General features: G+C 37.7%; 1 protein-coding gene across 2 annotated transcripts in view; it reads left to right on the top strand.

The window, feature by feature from the left end:
• Positions 1-21930, top strand: part of NAALAD2 (N-acetylated alpha-linked acidic dipeptidase 2) — a 96102-nt gene that overhangs the window by 17734 nt on the left and 56438 nt on the right. For both annotated transcript variants that reach the window (XM_027847562.1, XM_027847563.1), the window contains 5 exons: positions 8237-8423; positions 9463-9564; positions 10658-10783; positions 14117-14303; positions 17679-17772. In XM_027847562.1, coding sequence (XP_027703363.1) covers positions 8237-8423; positions 9463-9564; positions 10658-10783; positions 14117-14303; positions 17679-17772 — 696 coding nt within the window. The remainder of the gene's footprint in view (positions 1-8236; positions 8424-9462; positions 9565-10657; positions 10784-14116; positions 14304-17678; positions 17773-21930) is intronic.

Below are 21930 nucleotides of genomic sequence, written 5' to 3'. Positions count from 1 at the left end.
GCTCTTACCTTTTAATATGCAAAGCACAGAAAGATTACAAATACTTCTTGTATATGTAGCATTCATGAACTTTTAGGAAAGGATCCAAACATTTATGAAGAGAGCTGAGTACTCTGTAAAGAGCTGAAAAACTCCTTTCCATAATGCCATGTGTCCTAGGCATATACACAAAGGAGAACAGAAAGGGGACCTGGAAGGTCAAGAGACACAAGATAATGGATGGGCCTTTCGTACTGTCATGACAGCAATTAAGGAAATTAAGTCAGATAGAAAACATGAGCATGCTGCCATCCATGTGGTATGGAGTTGTTGAACTATACTAGGAGCTATGGGAACTGTAACACTCCAGTGTTGCTGTGCAGTGCATGGAATTGTAAGATCAGGAGCTGAAAAATATGGAGGAGGAGCCAGAGTAAGCAGATTACTCCTTAGCAGATCCACAAGGGCAAGCAGGCAAGTAGTAAGACAAGGGTACTGCCTTCTCCAAGGACTTTAACTCCACTCATGCTACTGAGACTTTCCCTTTTGTTGTCATGAGTTTGTTTCCATAAAAAGAGGGATTGACCTTCAGAGGATGGGAGGAGGATAGGAATATTATTCTCTTGATAAACCAACTCATATGAGTCTGTTTTCTGTTCTTTATGAGTATTTTAATAAATTTTATTTGTTTTGGGGAGAGCTATAATGGGGGAGGGATGTTTAAGTTCTTTGGGTCAAGACAGACTCCTGTAAGAACCAAGGCAAACTTGAGCCTAGGGAACATGATATAGTTGTGTATTGTTGGTGGTGTGGGGTATGAGTTGTCTCCATAGATGCCCATTTATTTGAGGATTGATGCATAGTGATGGTTGTAGGTTGTTAATTTTGAAGGGTGACCACGGATTATGAAGAAGGTTTCAGGATTTTATATACTACTATGGATTGTTGGGTGGGTAGGGTACAATTTAAAGCACTGAGGAAGGTATTCATAAAAGAAGAAAATTTAAGACCTCGTGTGATCTTCTTAAAACCCTGAATCCTTCCCATGTTCAGAGAGAGATACTTGGAAAAGGGAGTTTTTAGAAATTAGTTCCTAAGCCGTCTATATCTGGCAAGATTTGCTAAATGAGGTAAAATTTATTATAAAGGAGGCAAAGCGGGAAGTATAAGAACTACAGAGATCAGAAAGTAAGACAACCCTTCTCTTTGGTCAGTGGCTCAATGCCAACAGAATCTTGGGCTCAGCTTGGGGTGAGCTGGCAATCAAGCAGTATAGTGGGTACCCACTATGGACATTAAAATTTAAGTTCCTGGAGACAGTGTGTTTATGTGGGGGGATGGGCTGTGGATTTACTTGGAAAGGAAACTTTTGCTACCTGGTTAGAACATGCCACATGAGAGATAAGTCTCACAGGGAAGTGATGCAGAGAAATGAAGGCAGGATATTACTAGAAAACCTGAGGGGATATGTTCTTTGTACCTTGAAGATAGAGTGCCATGAACTTTCAACTCTCACATTTACCAGTTAATGACACTGAGACCACAGAGGACATTTTGATGCCTCCCAAGAGGAAAGAGAGATAGTTTCCTGCTCTGTGTAAAGATCAGAGTGTAGACTATCACAGACAACAGTGACAATAGTGGCTGTGGCAGGGGTGGGAGGTGGACCTAAGTGATCAGAGAACTTTAGAGGAAGAGAAGAACCCTTCTTTGTCAAACCTATTGCTGCTGCCCTCAACCTACCTCCTATTCCCCAACTACTTGGAACCAATTTGATGGATCTGGGATAGAGAGAGCATATGGATAAGGCAATATTCCAGGACTGATCTAAAAAAAGATCCAGAGTTATGGAGCTATTGAATTATATTTACTAGTCCTTGTACTCATCCTGTATTTGACTAAAATTATGATAAACCCCCGACCCTTAAGCTGAGTTTTTCTCAACCAATCATTACATTCTTCCTGTGCTAGACTTTCTAAAGCCGATTTTCTCTGGAAGTGTCTTCATGGTAGTAGGATCAATGCTTTATCAGTGATCTCTGCTATTTTTCTCTAGCCTCCTGTGAGCTTCTCTTACTGAGATCCAGCTTTCTAATTGCGAGTCTCTGCTAGTACTTTGATTATGTTGCATTTACCACAAATCAATGCCCAAACACTGGATACAACATGCCTCTGTTTGGCACATAAAGCCATTTAGAATCTGGTCCAACTATCTTTTCAGACATTGCACATTAATTCCCCTCAGGCACAGTGTTCTAGCCGAATGGGCCTACTTGCTGTTCTCCCAGAATATTCTAATTCTTTCCTCTAAGACTTTGTGGGCACTGCTTGGAATGTTCTTCTTCTTTGCCTCCACCTCTCAGAAACTCTAGATCCCTTCATGGTTTCAGTTTAGGTGTCTTCTCATAGAGGAAGTCTTTCCTAATTTTCCAGTTGTTAGTGCTCATGGACAAACACAAACAAGTTTGCATTTTCTTAGCTGTTTCCATTTTGTATCCCACCCCCAACAGAATTCTACAGAAGGCATAGGTTGGCAGAAGCTAATGTCCTAAAGTTGTCAAATTAGATGGGTTATTCTCATTGAGGCTCTTTGAAGTATATGGGCTACATGGTACCTCAGCAAGCAGTGAGTGCTAACCTCAGAAGCACTAATTGCAATTGTCCCTTCTTTTCCACTCATAATGTCACCATCCTACTTGAAGTCCCATACTCTCTCATCTGGACTATTATAATAATCTTCCTTGTTCTCCCAGCTTAGAGCCTTCCCTAACTCTAATTCTTCTTTTTACCCAACAACCAAATTAATCTTTAGAAATCATCAGTGGTTTCTTCTTGCCTAAAACATAAAATACAAACCCCTTAGCCTGGTATTTAAGGCCTTCCATAGCCTGGAAGTTCCAAACTACTTTCCATTAACTGAATTAATGGGGGAGCCTTTTATCTTTCACTCAATCATGTCTGTGCATTCATACAAATTCACCATCAAAGATACTCATTCCATGCCTCAGCCTGTTGTTGAAAGGCCATGTAGCATAATGAATAGAGCGTTGGGTTTAGAATCAGGAATACCTGGTTTTGAATCTTGCTTCAGATACTTACTTAGGTGCAGAAAGGGCATACAGGCTGGAGCTATGTCTCAATTTCCTCATCTATAAAGTGGGAATAATAATAAAACCTAGCTCATAGGGTTATGGTAAAGATCAAACAGAATCAAAATTCCTGCAAAGTTTTGTTTTCACTAGAGAAAAACCTATGAAAATCCACTATGAAAATCCATTAGTTCTGACAAAAATACCTCCTTCCCAATATTATCAAGCACCAAATTTGCTGTCACTGTAACTTTGATTATTTCATGTACCATGATTTTAATGATGGAAAAGCAAAAACAAAAACAAAAACTAACCCAGAAGTCTTTGAATATGATAACTGATGCACCTTGCTTTTGTTTCTCTCATAGGCATGAAGTTGATTTAAACTATAATCAACTCATAGCTAAACCTTTGGTTAATTTAATTAAAAAAAAGAAAGAAGAAAACCAAATTACTAGTATCAAGAGTGAAAAGGGTGAAGCTACCACCAAGTAAGAGGAAATTAAAACAATAATTAGGAATTATTTTGCCCAACTATATGTCAACAAATTTGAAAATCTTAGTGAAATGGACACATATTTACAAAAAATATAAATTGCCCAGATTAACAGAAGAGGAAGTAAAATTACTTAAATAACCCAATCTCAGAAAAAGAAATTGAACAAGTCATTGATGAACTCCCTAGGAAAAAATCTCCAGGGCCAGATGGATTTACATGCGAATTCTATCAAACATTTAAAAAACAATTAATTCCAATACTATATAGACTATTTGGGAAAATAGGTGAAGAAGGAGTCTTGCCAAATTCTTTTTATGATACAAATATAGTGCTGATACCTAAACCAGGAAGAGTCAAAACAGAGAAAGAAAATTATAGACCAATTTCTCTAATGAATATAGATGCAAAAATTTTAAACAAAATATTAGCAAATAGATTGCAGCAACTTATCACAAGAATAATACACTATGACCAGGTAGGATTTATACCAGCAATGCAGGGCTGGTTCAATATTAGGAAAACTCTCAGTATGATTGAGCATATCAACACAAAACTAACAGAAACCACATAATCATCTCAATAGATACAGAAAAAGCTTTTGACAAAATACAACACCCATTCCTATTAAAAACACTAGAAAGCATGTGTATAAATGGAGTCTTCCTTAAAATAATAAATAGCATCTATCTAAAACCTTCAGCAAGCATAGTATGTAATGGGGACAAGCTAGAAGCATTTCCAATTAGATCGGGGGTGAAACAAGGATGTCCATTATCACCACTGTTGTTCAATGTCATATTGGAAATGTTAGCTTTAGCAATAAGAGAAGAAAAAGAAGTTGAAGGCATTAGAATAGGCAAAGAAGAAACAAAACTATCAATCTTTGCAGATGATATGATGATATACGTAGAGAATCCTAGAGAATCAAGTAAAAAACTACTTGAAATAATAAATAACTTTAGCAAAGTTGCAGGCTATAAAATAAACCCACACAAATCATCGACATTTCTACATATTACTAGCAAAGTCCAACAGCAAAAGATAGAAAGAGAAATTCCATTTAAACTTACTGTAGACATTATAAAATATTTAAGAGTCTACCTCCTGAAACAAACCCAGGAACTCTATGAGCACAATTACAAAACACTTTTCACACAAATAAAGTCATATCTAAATAATTGGAAAAAACATCAGTTGCTCATGGGTAAGCCAAGCTAATATAATAAAAATGACAATTCTACCTAAGCTAATTTACTTATTCAGTGCCATACCAATCAAACTACCAAAAAATTATTTTATAGAGTTAGAAAAAATAATAACAAGATTCATTTGGAAGAACAAAAGGTCCAGAATATCAGGGGAACTAATGAGAAGAAATAAAGGGGAAGGTGGCCTAGCTATTCTAGATCTTAAATTGTATTATAAAGCAGCAATCATCAAAACTGCTTGGTACTGGCTAAGAAATAGAGTGGTGCATCAGTGGAATAGGTTAAATATGCAAGACACAATAGTCAGTGACTATAGTAATCAATTATTTGATAAACCCAAAGACTCCAGCTTCTGGGATAAGAACTCACTGTTTGAAAAAAACTGCTGGGAAAACTGGAAAAGAGTATGGCAGAAACTAGGCATAGACCAAAATCTCACACCATATACCAAAATAAAGTCTAAATGGGTTCATGATTTAGATATAAAGGCTGATACTATAAGCAAACTGGGAGAGCAAGGAATAGTTTTCCTGTCAGATCTATGGAGAACAGAAGAACTCATGACCAAACAGGAGATGGAGAACCTTATGAAAAGCAAAATAGATAATTTTGATTACAAAGCCAATGCAACTAAGATTAGAAGGCAGGTAGAAAATTGAGAAAGAATTTTTACAACCAGTCTCTCTGATAAGGGCCTCACTTCTAAAATATATAGAGAATTAAGTCAAATTTATAAGAATACAAGCCATTCCCCAATTGATAAATGGTCAAAGGTTATGAACAGACAGTTCTCAGATGAAGAAATTAAAGCCATCTACAGTCATATGAAAAAATGCTCTAGATCACTATTGATTAGAGAAATGCAAATCAAAACAACTAGGAGGTACCATGTCCCACCTATCAGATTGGCCAACATGATAAAACAGGAAAATGATAAATGTTGGAGAAGATGTGGGAAAATTGGAACACTAATACGTTGTTGGTGGAGTTGTGAAGTGATCCAACCATTTTGGAGAGCAATTTGGAACTATGCCCAAAAGGTTATGAAAATGTGCATACCCTTTGACCCAGAAATAGCACTTCTAGGACTATATCCCAAAGAGATCATACGAATGGGAAAAGGACCCACATTTACAAAAATATTCATAGCAGCTCTTTTTGTGGTGGCAAAGAAGTGAGCAGAACCAAGAGAACGTTGTACACAATAACAGCCACATTGTGCGATGACTCATATTGATAAACTTAACCCTTCCCAGCAATACAAGGATCTAAGACATCTTCAGAGGTCTCATGATGGAAAATGCTATCCACATCCAAAGAAAAAACTATGGAGTTTGAATGCAGATCAAAGCATACTATTTGCTATTTTTTTTCTTCTGTTGTGTTTTGTTTCCTCTTTCTGGTGGTTCCTCCTATTAGTTCTAATTCTTACTTACAACATCACTAATGTGAAAATATGTTTAATAAAAATGTATTGTGCACTGTCTTGGGGAGGAAGGTGGGAAAGGAGGGGAGAAAAATATAAAACTTAAAAGCCTATGGAAGTGATTGTTGATAAATCAAAATAAAGTAATAAAAAAAATAAATTAGCAAAAAAATAAACTATAATCAACTCTTAACTCTCCACATGTAAAATAGCCACCTTGTGGATTATATGTGCCATGATGGTAATTCTAAGCCAGCTCAGCCTTTTCCCCCTGTTTTCCATACTTTAGACCACCTCTTCTTACTGCCTAGGCAACCTGTGCTCCAGGAGCAAGAATAACACAATTAGGGAGGTAATTTGCTAGAAAAAAATTAAGATTACATTATATTCCAAGGACAAATAGAATCATGGGATCTGAGTGGAAGAGACCTCCAAGATACTCTTGTGGAACCCAAACTTGAAGAAGTTATTTTCTCAATAGTATCCCTATCTAGGCCATTCAGCCTTTGCTTCTCTTTTACAGTGATGGGGAGCCCATTGAGACATAAGACATGACACAGTATAACCACTTTTATTGACTCCAATTCATGGGAATTTTTTTTTTATATTGAACCAAAAGTTGATCTAAGAGCAAAAGTGAATGTTAAGTCACCTGTAAAACTTATTTACATATTTAATTTTTTGAAAAATTGTGTTTTTACATCTTATAATTGTTCTGTTCCACTGGAGTATAGAATCCCAAAGAAAGCGATATTGCCTCCTGAGAGGTGCTGCAATGATCTGGGGGGGGTGTAGTAGTAGCTTTGGGTACAATTGGGGGGCATTGAATAAAAATAAAGGAGCGGTAGAAGCATAAAGAGAGAAGATAAAATTTTGAAAAACCATTTGTTCATGTTTCATCAGTTGTATGACAGAGTTAAAGTCATAGTGATTACATTATTTTCCAAATAAACACATAAAATGCAAGTTATAACTGATCAGTGGTCAAGTTTGCCAACAGCTCTTAACAAGCACGTGTTGGCAGGTGAGCACATCAGGCATTGGCAGGACTATGTATGTGTAATGATTTGTTTACAGCATGCTATTATATGGTTACATGACACAATAATTGTGTCATCAAAATTTCAATGCAGGAAAAAACCCCACAAATTTACAATAGATTATTAAATTTAAGATGTGTCATTTCAAAAAATATATATATTTTTGAAATGACACAAATTTTAAAAAAAATTAAAGAGTTAAGGAAAGTATATTTCCAGGGGGGCTATGAGTAATTTTTTTAAAGGGGTCGGTAGGCCAAATAAGTTTGGTAACCTCTGCACTAGATAGTATCCAAAACATCCTCTTTGTTTTGTCCAGTTGTCCTCTGAATGACCAAGCACCCCTATTTAGGAAGGGACCAGTGACCTAAAAAGAAGGGCCTGAAAATGTTTCTTTAAACAACGCCAGCCTTAGACAAAGATCTTATCAGTTTTGTGAGGTCACAGCTCTGAAACAATTCTATTGCATTCTGAAACTTAATACACCAGAACGTTGCTGTAAACACTGTACTGGTGAGTCAAATCCAAAATTGCCTGCTTGCATTTTGGCACATTCTGAAAGATTTTTCCCTTTAAAATCTGTTTCCCTATTTCCTGATTGACAGTAAGAAATATTATTCTTGGTACAGAAGACATTTGGGCTATAGACATGTTTATGGATCATAGTGCCATTCTAAGAATCTCCCTTTAGCCCATCCCTTTGCTTTTGGTGAACATTTACACTACTCACTGGAGAAGCTGGACTCCAACTTAGGTGATTAGCTCTAGAAACACTTGTGAAAGTAGCAGTGCACTTACTAAATATTTTAAAGATCATTCATGTCTAGAAAAGTCTGGCTTCAGGTTTTGACCAAAAAAAGAATGAAACATGCAGAAATAAGCCCATTTATTTTGATTATTTGCTCAAGTAAGTTCTCATTGCAATGTGGATATTAATAAACTCTTCATTTGAACGTAGACTGCTCACTTCACACTGTATTTTGGTTTCATTTTAGTTCTTTTACGAAGCTCCCTCATCTGGCAGGAACAAAGCAAAATTTTCTTCTTGCGAAGAAAATCCAAAGTCAGTGGAAGAAATTTGGACTGGACTCTGCTGAGTTGGTTTATTATGATGTCCTCCTATCTTACCCTAATGACACAAATCCCAACTATATCTCAGTTGTTGATGAACATGGAATTGAGGTGAAGTGAAACTATAATTATTCTTTAAATTATACAAAGTTGTTTTATAATGAATTAGCAAGTGGAATGGATCAAAATCTGAATTGTTGTCAATTTGGGGTGATGTGAGGGCCAAAGTTCAGGATCAGATCATTTCTAACTGGGATCAGGGAAGCTTTCATGGTCAAGTTGATTTTGAGACAGGCCTTAAAAGAGTGGTATAATTTTAGTAGGCATAGAAAGGTAGCATGAGGGGAGAATATGCCAGACCTTGGAGACATTCTGAGCAAAGTCAAAGGTAGGGGAAAGAGGAGAATATGCATGGGGGCAAGAAGTAGTTTAGTTTGTCTGGGGCACATAGAATGTGTAGAGAACAAGATAAAACATAAAAGGCATTGAGGTACCAGGTGGTATAGGAATGTATATATCAGGATAAAGAGTTTAAACTTTATTCATTTGGCAGTAAGGACTCATTGAAGGGTTTTAAAAAATGATTGACATAATAATGCCTGTGCTAAAGGAAGATTAATCTGGAAGTGGTGTGAAGGATGGATTGAAGAGGAAAGAGAAGTGGAGGCAAGAAGATGGATTAGAAGGTGTTTAGAATGGTCTGGCCATGTGGTAATAAAGGCAAATAGGATGATAGCAGTGCTTGCAGAAAGGAAGAGACTGATTCAAGAGAAAGTGGGACTTAGGGTTTATTGAATTTGAGTGACTGAGGCAGAGGGGATTGTTGAAGACACAAAATATCAAACATTGATGACTGGGTGAATGCTCCAGTGATGCCACTGACAGAAATAGAGATGGTACTACGACGTTATGATTGAGAAGTGGTTTTGGGGCTGAAGATAATAAGTTGGGTTATGGACATTTTGAGTGGGTGATTACAATAATTAAATTCGTTCTTCAATGCCCTTAATGCAATTTTTTCATTGAATTACATATGGCACTAAGGGTAGGATTGGGAGCATTGCATTTTTATATATACTTCTGAGCAAAATGGGTTATTGTTTAATAACATAGAGCCATCCATTAAAATTTATTACATCTTCCCTCCTAGATTTTCAATACTTCATTCTTTGAGATACCCCCAGGTGGATATGAAAATGTTTCAGAGATTGTCCCACCATATAATGCTTTCTCAGCCCAAGGCATACCAGAGGTAAAGTAAAAGATATGGCCTTTTGAAATCTTAAAAAAATTCTTTGATGATATGAAATCTTGTGTAGAGATCTATGCTCATGTTATTGGCTGACTGAGCTCGAGGAATCACCTTGTAAGTTTATATAACATTTCATACATAAACTAAGGTTCAGTGAAGCACAGGCACTGGGGTTTTAGATACTGTCCTCGGAAGTAAGAAAGAGATAAATTGTTGAATACACCCTTATAGTCAGAAAAGGTTATCTGCTCTTGCATGGGAAAGTATTATAACTCTTTGGTGCTCAAAGCCTTCCCATTTCCCCTTCCTCCCACCTCCTTCCTGATTGGTGAGTGTGACATAATAATGGACATCTATTTGTGCCTAAGCAGGCTCTGGCAGCTATGCTTCTCTTTACTCTCTGACCATCTTTTCATCTGCCTCCCTGCTGCCAGGTACATAACCTATGATCCCTCTCTTTCCCCTTTCTAATTCAGGAACTATAATCAAATCAGTATTGGCATCGTTTCTTGAAAGAGTGTGTCAGTTGAATCCCCTATGACTCCAGTCGTTCCTGTAATTTTCCAAACCACAATACCCCAAACCTATTTGTGCCAGTAGGAAGCCATTACTCACCTACTATCGTGATATCTTCTTGTACAAGAATATAAGCTTTTTGAGGGAAAGTTTTCATTTTCCATTTGCATCCCCAGTGCTTACAGTAGTAAATGCTTGGTACATAGTGAGCATTTAATTATTTTTGTTCATGTATTTTGAGCTGACTTTTGATCTTTTTATAATAGAAATTCTTAAAATAATGCTATGGCTAGATTTTAAAAAAATAGATTTTATTTTTTCAGTTTCTTATAATTCAAGTAAGTCATTAAGATCACTTGAAACTGAATTATTAAATTATTAAAGCATATTTTCCGTGTGTTGTCACTTTCCTGACATAGCAGGTTGCCGATATAAATACAGGCCAAAATATACAATGAAAATGGAAAGGTAGTTTGTGGTTATGTTGTATTATGGTATAAATTGATTCTTTAATTGCCTTATTAATGACACTATCAGTTAAATTTTAAGACTGCAATTTTGTATTTTTTCCATCCAGGGAGATCTTATTTATGTGAACTATGCACGCACTGAAGACTTTTTCAAGCTAAAACGGGACATGAAAATCAACTGCACTGGAAAGATTGTTATTGCTAGATATGGGAAAATCTTCAGAGGAAATAAAGTAAGATTTCATCTTGGGGAACAGAGGAGAAAGGATATTTTATCTGAAATGTAGATGATGAATGGGAATGGTGGTTGTAGAAATGTCTCCAAAAATGTTACTTATGTTGGATGCTCTTATTGCAAAGTAAGTCTTGTTGTAACATACATAGAGATGTCTATACATAAGGGCAGTTTAAAAAGTTGAGCGCTTGACTGAGGTGCATTTAGGTTCATAGACTCTTTAGAATTGGAAGGGACCTTATATAGAGAGATTTTCATAGAAGGGCAGAAAAAGCCCTGCCTCTTGAATCGAAACATGATATTAACTACCTGTGTGACCTTGGATAAGTTACTTAACCTGCCTGGGCCTCAGTTTCCTCGTTTTCAAAATGAGGGTTGGGACTAGATAGCTTCTTGATCCCTTCCAGCTCTATATCTGTGATCTTATGGTCCTAGGAACCTCCCTGTCAATGGAAGAATGAATTTCCGCTATACCATCTCTGACTAAGGTAGTCACGATGCTTCTTGAATATCTCCAGTAACATTATGTGTTCATTGTCTTAGAGGCAACCTGTTATATTTTTAGACAGCTCAGATTTTAGGAAAGTACTTTAGAGGAACCTGATGGATCTTTCATCCCTCATTATGATGGATTACTTGGATTTTTGACTTTGACGCTGTTGTTTTTGACTGAACCTGATTTTACTGATATTGGGAACACTCTCTGAGGAAACCTCATCTATCCTTACAAACTGGCCCTTCTCTGCAAATGATGGTTTTAGAGAGTTGTCTGCACGCAGAGAGGTTTTAGCTTGTTTAGGATCACACAGTCAGTATGTGGGGCAGATGTGGGACTCAAATCCAGGTCTTTCTGACCCTGGTTCCCAGCTCCTTATCCACCAAACCTCTCTGCTTCTTGAGCTCTTTTTAGTTTTAATTCATTTAAACAAACATCTTAAAAGTACCTTCTCTGTGTAAGGCAATTTGCTAAATTCCAGAGAGAAAGAGATGGATAGGACTCAAGGTATATCCTGCAGGAATACATAGAGACTTAATGGTGAGAAGGACAAGTACACATAATAACCGTGTTAAGGGCTGCTGGGCAGAGCTCTGGGCCTGGAGTAAGGAAGACCTGAGTTCAAATCCAGCTTCAGACACTTACTACTTTTGTGATCATGGACAAGTCACTTGACTTCTGTCTGCCTCAGTTTCCTCATCTGTAAAGTGAGGATAATACTAGCACCTACTTCACAGCATGGAGGCTCAAATGAGATAATATTGGTAAAGTGCTTAACACAATTCCTGCCATATAGTTATATAAATGGTAGCTGTTATTATAATAATAAGAGGGAGAAATCTAATCAAAGTGCTTTAAGAAATTTAAAGACGATGTGATTCTGAAGATAAGGGTGGGGGGGATCAGGGAAGGCTTCATGGAGGAGGAGGTAGCATCCGAGTTGGGCCTAAAAGAAAGGGAGAAACTTCAATAAGCAATATGAACAAAGGCACCGAGAAGGGAAAGGAGAGGACCGGAATAGGAGTATAGTCTAGTTTGATTGGAATGCAGACTAAGTGAATGGGTGAAAGTAAATAAATGACTGAAGTAAATGAAAGAATAAATTAAACCTTAAGTGAGAGACAGATTGTAAAGGGTCTTGATGCCAGGGTGAGGAGTTCATACTTATACAAAGTGGGTAGGGGAATGGAGGTGGACTGAATGTTTTTTAACAGAAAGAAATAACATGATAATAGCAGAATATTAGGGAGATTATTCTGGTTTAGGATGATAGAATAATATTATTCATAGATGTTGAGTTTTGAAAGGAACCTTAGAAGTCTTGTACTCCAAACCTTTCATGTTTGGATGCAAAAATTGAGGTGTCCAGAGAAGTTGTTGTTTGTCCTTCCTTCTTGAAAAGCACCATGACATCAGGGAGGTGATGCCATGACATGCCATTGAATTGTATTTAAGTGAGGGAGGGCTGTGCAAAGTCACCAGCCTCACTTTCTCCTTCTGAGCCATCTGGGTCTCTTGTGGATGTGGTCGAGGGGTGCTAGGAACCCTGAAATGCAAGGGTACAGCATGGAGTTCTGCCTCAAAAGAATTTGACCACTCATGTCTTCTTTCAGTCCAAGTAGTGAGTTTATTAAGACATTGGTTGGGTGGGCAAGATTCCTAGTGAGTCTGTGGTATTTGTGATGCCAGTACAAGTGGACTAGATTCTAAGAATCTGTGCGATTTAATGGGGGTAAGATTGATATTTTATACAGAAAGAGTGTGGGAAGATCTGGATGGATTAAGGAGTGGAAAGTAGCCTGGGGTGGGCCAGTGGGCTAGATGAAGACAGTGAAGGACACAATGAAAGGGCAGTTGAAATGATTATACTGGGATGGGGTGGATGCCTCAGGCTAATGCCAGGGATCTGGGCTGCTGAAATTTGTGGGAAAGTTCAAGGACTCTTTTTTAGGGGTACCATTGCTCCATCAGCCTCAAAACGTCCAGTGGCCAGATATAGATCAAGACAGCTGGAGCTGGCCCAGGTTGCAATGGGCCACCTTGGCCTTTTCAAGCTAAAGTTTTTAACAGGCCTCAATGTGACTGAGGCAACGCCCATTCATGATTAAGGCTCCATAAGAAATGAGGCAGAGAATGGCCTGTTTTGCTATTTACATTCATTCTGAGCTAATCAGAGCCCTAACAAAGATCAAATAGGGCTTGGCTTGGGACCTGTTGTTGGCCAATCAGTGAGAAAAGTTAAGTACTTTGCCCAAGCTCATAGAAGTAAAAACAATTGGAATCCTGAATGTGTGAGTGGTATTTTAAGGTTTACAAAGTGCTTTGCCCACCTCATATTTAAACCTCCAAACCACTCTGTCAGGCAGGTAATATAGAAATAAGACCCATTTTACAGATGAGGAAACTGAAGCTTAGGTAGCAAGTAGCAGAGCTGGGATTAGACTCATATGTTTTAATACCAAATTCTGTGCTTTTTTCTACTGTGCTACAATGCCACCTTATGGTGGATGGATTGGAGAAGGGATAGACTGAAAGTAAGAAAAGCAGTTAGAAGCCAATACAATTTGATTCAATAAGCATTTATTAAGCATCCATGGTGTGCCAGGCACATAGGTGAGAAAAGAGGCCAGGCCCTGAGCCAGTCTGATAACAATGGGCAGTCCGATAGCAATGGGCATGAAAAAGGGGGGATACAGATTCATCTGTGAGAGACACCGTGCTGGTAGAAGCAGCTGCACTTGATAACTCGGTATTAGGGAAGCAGGAGAGTCAAAGTTGGCTACTGTAACCAAGTGTTGCCATGTTGACTTTTTCTGTTTTACTTTGGCTTTGCAGGTTAAGAACGCCATGTTGGCCGGAGCCATAGGGATTATCTTGTACTCAGATCCAGCTGATTACCTTGCTCCTGGGGTACAGCCCTATCCCAATGGATGGAACCTTCCTGGAGATGTCGCCCAGAGAGGGAATGTATTAAACCTGAATGGAGCAGGTGATCCTCTCACTCCAGGTTACCCAGCGAAAGGTGAGCAATACGTCTGTTACAAATTTTGTACCTTTCCAAAGTATTACAGGCCTTGCTGATTTAATGGCAACATAAACATTTGGGAGTGAAGATTAAGATAACATCCTATAGGGGCAGCTAGGTGGCGCCGTGGATAGAGCACCGGCCGTGAAGTCAGGAGGACCTGAGTTCAAATCCTGCCTCAGATCAAACACTTGACATGTACTAGCTGTTTGACCTTGGGCAAGTCACTTAACCCCGATTGCTTCACTTAAAAAAAAATAACATCCTGTTTAGTGATAACATCCTAGATTCATAAAATTGTTTGTGATTGAGAGATCATCTATTCTAAACCCTTCATGTTATAGGTGGAGAAAGTTAGGTATCCAGAGAAGTTAAAAACTTAAATGACTTTTACTAAATACTTAAAATACTTTTTCATGTATCATATCAATGTTAATATGAATAATATAATTATAGGAAACTGCTTGCTTTGATAGCTCTGGTAATGTTGTATTTAGTGCCTGAGATTCATAATCATCTATTGTTCAGAGTGTAGAGAATACAGTATTAGTAAACCAACCCTTGTCTCCCCAGATCTGCAAAATGCCTGCCAGAATAACAGACCTTAGAATGGTGGGTTTCAGGACCTGTTAATTTTCTTTGTCTTTGTCCTTTCTGACCTTCTGTTATGATACAGTACAGTACAATATAAAACAAAACATTAAGCACTTACTATGTGGCAGGCATTGTGCTAAGTGCTGGGAATACATATTAGGAAAAAAAAAACAGTCCCTGCCCTCAATGAGCTTACGGTCTAATGGGGAAGACAGTACACATAAGGAAGCTGAAAAGTGTGTGGGGGAAGATGCATAGTTCAGGTTCTTGATGATGGTGAAGTTGAATCCAAGGACTGTGGCTAGTGGGAAAGGAGGATTGGCTGGACTTTTGAGCCCTCTTTTTTTTTTTTTTTTTGGTGAGGCAATCAGGGTTAAGTGACTTACCCAGGGTCACACAGATAGTTAAGTGTTAAGTATCTGAGGCTGGATTTGAACTCAGGTCCTCCTGATTCCAAGGCCAGAGCTCTGTTCACTGCATCACCTGGCTGCCCCTTTTGAGCCCTCTTTAAATGAGACCTTTGGGAGGAGTATTTTGCTCCACCCTCCAGTCAGAGGGAGAGGCTACTGAAGATACTGGTGAGGTACAGTATTTGACACTGTTGACCACATCATACTCTTGGATCCTATACTTAATTATCATAGGAAGATTCTGAAGATCACCTGGCAAGATAAGGTACCAGACGCTAAGGTGTTCTCTCACTGAACTGCCAAGCATTCAAACTCTACTGCAGAGAGTGCAGTTCTGACGGGCCTGAATGCCTAACATAAATTGACCTAAAAGACTATTTTATGGAGAACTTGCACAAGGCAAACACTCACATGGAGATCAGATACAAGGACACTCTCAAGGTCAATCTGAAGAACTTTGGTATAGATTGTGAGACATGGGAGGTGCTAGCACAGGACTGCCCAGCATGGCAAGTCCACACAGAATTGCAGTAGCACAGAGGAAATGTGAGGTGTGCAGATCTAGAGACCTCTCCTACCCAAATGTTCAAATGGGCAGTTCGTGCCTGAGCTGTGGGAGAGCCTTCCCAGCTCCTGTTGGACTGATCGGGCATAGTTGAGCACACTGTACCTTGACCCAACATCCTGATGCCATTTGTCCTCTTCAAGTACAAAGGACAAACCACAGCTCTTGCATGCACTCTTTTTCCTGGGTTTTCATGAAATTTCTGTCTCCTCATTCTTCCTGGAATCAGGAAGACCTCAGTTCAAATCAAGTGTCAGACACTTACTAACTGTGTGACCCTTGGTAAGTCACTTAGCACAGTGCCTGACACATAGTAGGTGTTGAATAAATGCTTACTTCCTTCCCCTCCCTCAAGTGCCATCATATATCTACATGAGGCTTATTCCCTCTGTTGTTAGTGGTCTCTTCTCCACTCTTAAAATTGTTGTTTAGTTGTTCCAGTTGCGTCTGACTTTTCGTGATTCCATTTGGGGTTTTCTTGTCAAAGATACTGGGGTGGTTTGCCATTTCCTTGTCTAGCTCATTTTACAGATGAGAAAACTGAGGCAAACTGGGTTAAGTGACTTGTCCAAGGTCACACGGCTTGTAAGTATCAGAGGACAGATTTGAACTCAAGAAGATGTCTTCCTGACTCTAGGCGTGGTGCTGTATCCACTGTGCCACCTAGCTGCCCCACCCTAGAAATTACTTTCTAGTTATTTTGTATATTATTTTCTATTTACTTACATTTTTTGTGTTATTTCCCCGGAATAGAAGAGCCTGGAATGCTGTGGTCCATGGGGTCACAGAGTCAGACACAACTGAACAACTGAACAAAAATAATTTCACCTGGGAAAATGTAAACTCCTGGAGAACAGTGTCTGTTTTGTTTTTCTTTTTATTCCCATTGTAGATCAATGCCTGGCCCAGAGTAACAGACACTTAATAAATGTTGAGTTTGGATGAATTGTCATTTACAAATCTTTTTTTTTACTTCAATCAAATATTACATTTCTATTTGAAAGAGATACCAAAGTGTTTTAAAACTTTACAAAGATTTTTAGTTATCTAGAGGGAAAATTTTTATTTGAACAAGATCTTTATAAATAGTTCTTTTCATGTTACATTTTGCCTTTTCTCCTCATTCTTTCTGGTTTATTTTGGCCAAGTTCTATTTTCCCATCATTTGTTTCATGGCAGATGTTCCAAGCAGAAATTCAGAACTTCCCTAGGGAGTTAAATGATATAAATATCAAAAGAAAATTATAAAGAGTAAATAAATAAGTTGAATTTAAGCATATTTTCAATAAAATGTGAAAAAAGTTACAACTTTTTTATTGCAGAAACTATGGATAGTATATAAGATGTAATGATGACAGTATGTAGCAATGTAATAGGTGGGATTTCGTTTCATTGGTTTAGGGAACTCCTGGATGAAGAAGCTTCCTCTTCCAATGTAGGGCAGATAGATGTGCCTGGAATACTAAGCAGCTAAGTGCCTTGTCCAGAGTCACAGAACCAATTTGTGTCAGAGGAGGCCTTGAACCTAGATCTTTCCTGGTTCCAAGGCCATGTCTCTATCCATTATGCCATACTGCCTGCCTCTCAGAATACAATAATGTGTGAATAATGTCTACGAAAAATGCAAATGAACCTTACAAATTTACTTTTTCTCATATCCAAAGACTCTGGTGGTGGGGATGGTGAAGAATAAAAATCAGTTATCTCTACAATCTGTTTTACTTTTAATTTGTGATGATCAAAATTTTAATTTTGTGAAATAGAAAATGGCATATTACTTAGAAAATGCACTTGGTTTTTCAGAATACACCTTCAGGTATGCAGAGAATGAAGGAGTGGGAATCCCCCAAATACCAGTACATCCCATTGGATATCATGATGCAGAGATATTATTACGGTAAAGAATTCTGCTTGGATGCAAGATTAAGATATCTTGCTCCAAAAGACTATTTCTTAATCTAAAAACTAATGTATATATTTTCTATTAAAAATAAAAAAATAATTTTATAATTCAAGACTTTCTTTTAAAAATAGGAAATAAAAAAGGGGAGACATTTGGACAGTAGTTTTTTCCTTTATAAAAGCATAAGCTGTATGGCATAGTGAATAGAGAGCTGGCCTTGAAGCCAAGAAAAGCTGGTTTCAAAGTGCAGCCTTTGACACTTATTGGTTCTCAGTGCTCTAGATTGGTGGTGCTAAGCTCAACAACAAAAAACAAAGAAAGAAAGAAAAAAACATATCTCTAGGTTTCTGATTGTTTAACAAATTAACGTTATCTATGTTGTGTTGCATTTTTATTTATTTTGTTAAACATTTCCCAATTACATTTTAATCTGGTTTGGCATATTTGACATTACTCTGCTTTAGGCAGTTCTTTAAGATTATAAACTGTAGACAAGTTGACTTACATTGGTAGAGGGAATTTACTTACCTGGGAGTTCCTTGTACCAATGAAATCACAGGTCTAGCTTCATTGTATCTTTCTTCCTTCCTTCCTTCCTTCCTTCCTTCCTTCCTTTCTTTCTTCTTTTCTTCCTTTCTTTCTTCTTTCCTTTCTTCCTTTCCTCCTACCTTCCTTCCTTCCTTTTTTTCCTGGAGTAAAAGAATACATCCAACTTAGTTGCTTAATAAAATGAAAGTTTGTTGTATTTTCTAAAAGGTCACATGAATAATACTAACCACTAAAGATTAAAATATCAAAAACCATTTTAAAAGCAGTTATGCTATCCTTTATATATTTGAACTCCAATAATCAGTTCTCATCTCTTTGTTTCTATCTTTATATATATTCTATTGGAGTTCAATTTTCATGGTTCCACCTGTCACCTGAAATCAGTGTCTCTGGTTCTAACTCTTCTCCTGATATTCTTTTCTGCATTTGGGACTGTATTCATGATGGACAATTCTATTTTCTTTTCTTAATATTATCCCAAAGTTAACCTATGTAAAACTAATCCCAGAGTCTCTCAACATTGTTTTCCTCTCTTGACTTACTTAGTTCTGTTAATAGTAAAACTGTAACAATAGTCAGTTGTGTTTGATTCCTCCCTCTTGTACATCCTCCACATCCAATCCATTAACTCATTAATTTTGAGTCTTCCTTTACAGTATCTCTTACATCCATTTTTTTCTTGTCATTCTCATTGCCACCACTTAAGCTTGGGCCCTTACTTCGTGGCCTACTGCTTGTTTCAGTACCTCATTAGCACTTCTACCATTTAGTAATCTCTTTTCCTTTGAGGTTCTTAACTGTGATAAATCACTCTATTCAAGTTCCAGGGGGCTGTTATCTACCAGCCCTGAGATCATTCTGTCTATCATTCTTCCTCCTTTATCAAGATTTCAGTACCTAGTTCATAATCTTCCTCTTGATCCCATTCACTGCTCTTATAATTGAAGATACCAGCATAGATATTAATATCCCATAAATCTTCTTGCTTTCCAATTCTTTAAGCTCCTCAACTTCTATGACTTGTACCTTCACTCCAACTCAGATAGCCATACCTTTGATCCTCATCATCATTCACAATTTGGTCTACCTCCCCACTAAAAAACTCTCAAATTTCTCTATCTGACCATGACGTCCTATTGTATGATCATAAATTTCAAATTGGATGGAACCTTCAAGGTTATCAAGTCCAATCTTCTCATTTTACAGATGAGAACATATTCCCTCTATTAGTACTGATTGCTGTTGGACATTAGCTATTGAACTTGAGCATGGTGAAAGTTTATGAACTTTTGTTAGGATGGGTATAGCCAATGACCTTTGAAAATCAAAAGAATCTAGCATTCTGTAAACATCAGGTACAAGGTGAACCTGTAATTTAAATTCCTTGATATTTTATGTTTTCCCGCTTCAGGTCAAACAGTCTATTATAATGGAAAGAGCTCTTGCTTGAGAATGAAGAAAATTGGGCTCAAGTTCCCAATGCAAGCAAAAACTTGCAGGGTTACCTTGGACAGGTTATTTTAACTTCCTGCATCTCAGTTTCTTATCTGTAAAAGTGAGATTTAACTATAAATTCTATCTGAGGACCTTTCCAGGTCTAATTCTGTGATTCTTTATTGATGCATTTGCAAAGACTCAAAACCTGTTTCTTTAAGGAATTTCTTTTTATTTCAGGATTAAATTTTCTATCTCCCTTCAAGTTTTTTTATTAGATTCATATAATAATCAAAGTACTCTGCAGACCTTAGAGATACAAGGGTGAAACCAAACACACCACACATCTCATACGCTTAGGGTACTGAATGGTGAAAAGACACAGGTAATGGAGAGACTTGTCTTTGTGGGCTTTTGCAGGGACATTGTGTTCTATATCTTGAAGTGATGAAGTAAACTAGTTATAAGTGATTTCTATTTGTCACCTTCCCACTTTGGACACAGGAAGGGAAGGAGAAATATCAAGTTGGCTAATAACATAGTGAAGTACTAAAACCTTTTTATGCAGGAAACATCCTTATTATATGAGAACGAGCTTAGGATTGTCAAATGGACCAATGAACTTGATCCAAAGAGGCCTGAGCAAAACAGATGAGTAATTAATAAAACCAACAGGTTTGGATTTTTCCTGGGTGAGGATGCTGTTCTTATCTGGGAACTCCAAGTAAAATAATCTAGAGGTAATTGCAATGGGGAAAACCAAGTGCTATGAGAACTTTGATGAGGGAAGAGTATTCAAGGAGGCTTCATGGAAGTAATAGCCATGTACTTTCCCTGAAAGAGGGGAAAGATTTCAAACACAGAACTTGGATGGGGAGGGGCTGTGTGCATTCCAGTTATGGGGTGCAGTGTGAACAAGAGAAAATGGTACTATGGAAAGAGCTCAGATTAAACCTGGATTGAAATCCTGCCTCTGAAACTTACTACCTGTGTGATCTTGAGTGAGTCTCTTAACTTTTTTGGTTTCTTCATCTATATAATTATTGGATTGGGTTGAATAACCTTTGAGATCCTTTCCTGCTTTATAATGTTGTTGATGATGTTGGTTATTATGTTTGGAAGAACAGGGTGGGGCAAGAAGAAGGGAAAATGGGTGGGTCAGTTTCTTTTAAAGGGTGAAATAAAATGTGGGATAAAGCCAGAAAGATATGTTAGAGCCTTTAAGACATAGAGTTCCTTAAAGGTCAATGAAAAGTTTGTATTTCAGTTATATAAAATGGTGATAAAATGAAAGATTTTGAGGAGAAGAGTGACATATGAGGGGGGAAGGTTAGTTTATTCATTGGGAAAATTATTTAGGCAGTGGCATAAAGGGTAGAGTGGGAGAGACCAAGGCTCTATGCTGGGCCCACTTCTCTTTCTTCTTTGGTCATCTTGTTCTCTTCAGTGGCTTCACTGACAATGTCTCTTGCTTTCATCTCCTTTCCACTCACATGGCCATCAACCTACTGTAGTTTAGGCCCTTGTCACTTCTTGCTTGACTATATCAGTAACCTCCTAATTCATGTCTAAACTTTCCCATATGTCCTTTCTCTAAATCATCCTCTGCATGGCTGCTCAAATAGCATTCCTTAGGGACAGATTGCTACCCTGCTCAAAATTCTTCAGTGAATACCTGTTACCTTTAGGACAAGAACTCTTCAGCATGGCAGTTATGGCCCTCCTCAAATTTACTCTAACATACCTTTCCAACCTTATTTCATATTACTTCCTTTCACATTATTTTCCATTATTGGTTCTCTCCTGAATTTGACATTCTATCTCCTGACCCTTTGCAATTTTATAAGCTGTTTTCCATGCCTGGAATTCTTCGAATCTTTATCTTTTTCAAGGAATGCAACTCATGTACACTCTTTACCATAAAAGCCCTCCTGATTCCTCCAGGTTCTAATGTCTTCTACTTCCTCAGATTACTTCATACTTACCTCATATGTTTGTTGCATCATGTTCTATTACAGTACACTGCATACAGTGCAAACTCCTTGAAGGGAAGGCATTGTTACATTTTTTTCTTTGTTTTTCCAGTGTCTTGCAGAGTACCCTCACGCATAGTAGACACTGAATGAATAGAGATGTGTGAGTTGAGGGGGCTATTACAAATAATCCAAG

The sequence above is a fragment of the Vombatus ursinus genome, unplaced genomic scaffold (assembly GCF_900497805.2).
Source record: "Vombatus ursinus unplaced genomic scaffold, bare-nosed wombat genome assembly UNPS02015414.1, whole genome shotgun sequence".
NCBI lineage: Eukaryota > Metazoa > Chordata > Mammalia > Diprotodontia > Vombatidae > Vombatus > Vombatus ursinus.
The sequence above is the reverse complement of the archived record's forward strand: the minus strand, read 5'-3'. Positions and strand labels throughout refer to the sequence as shown.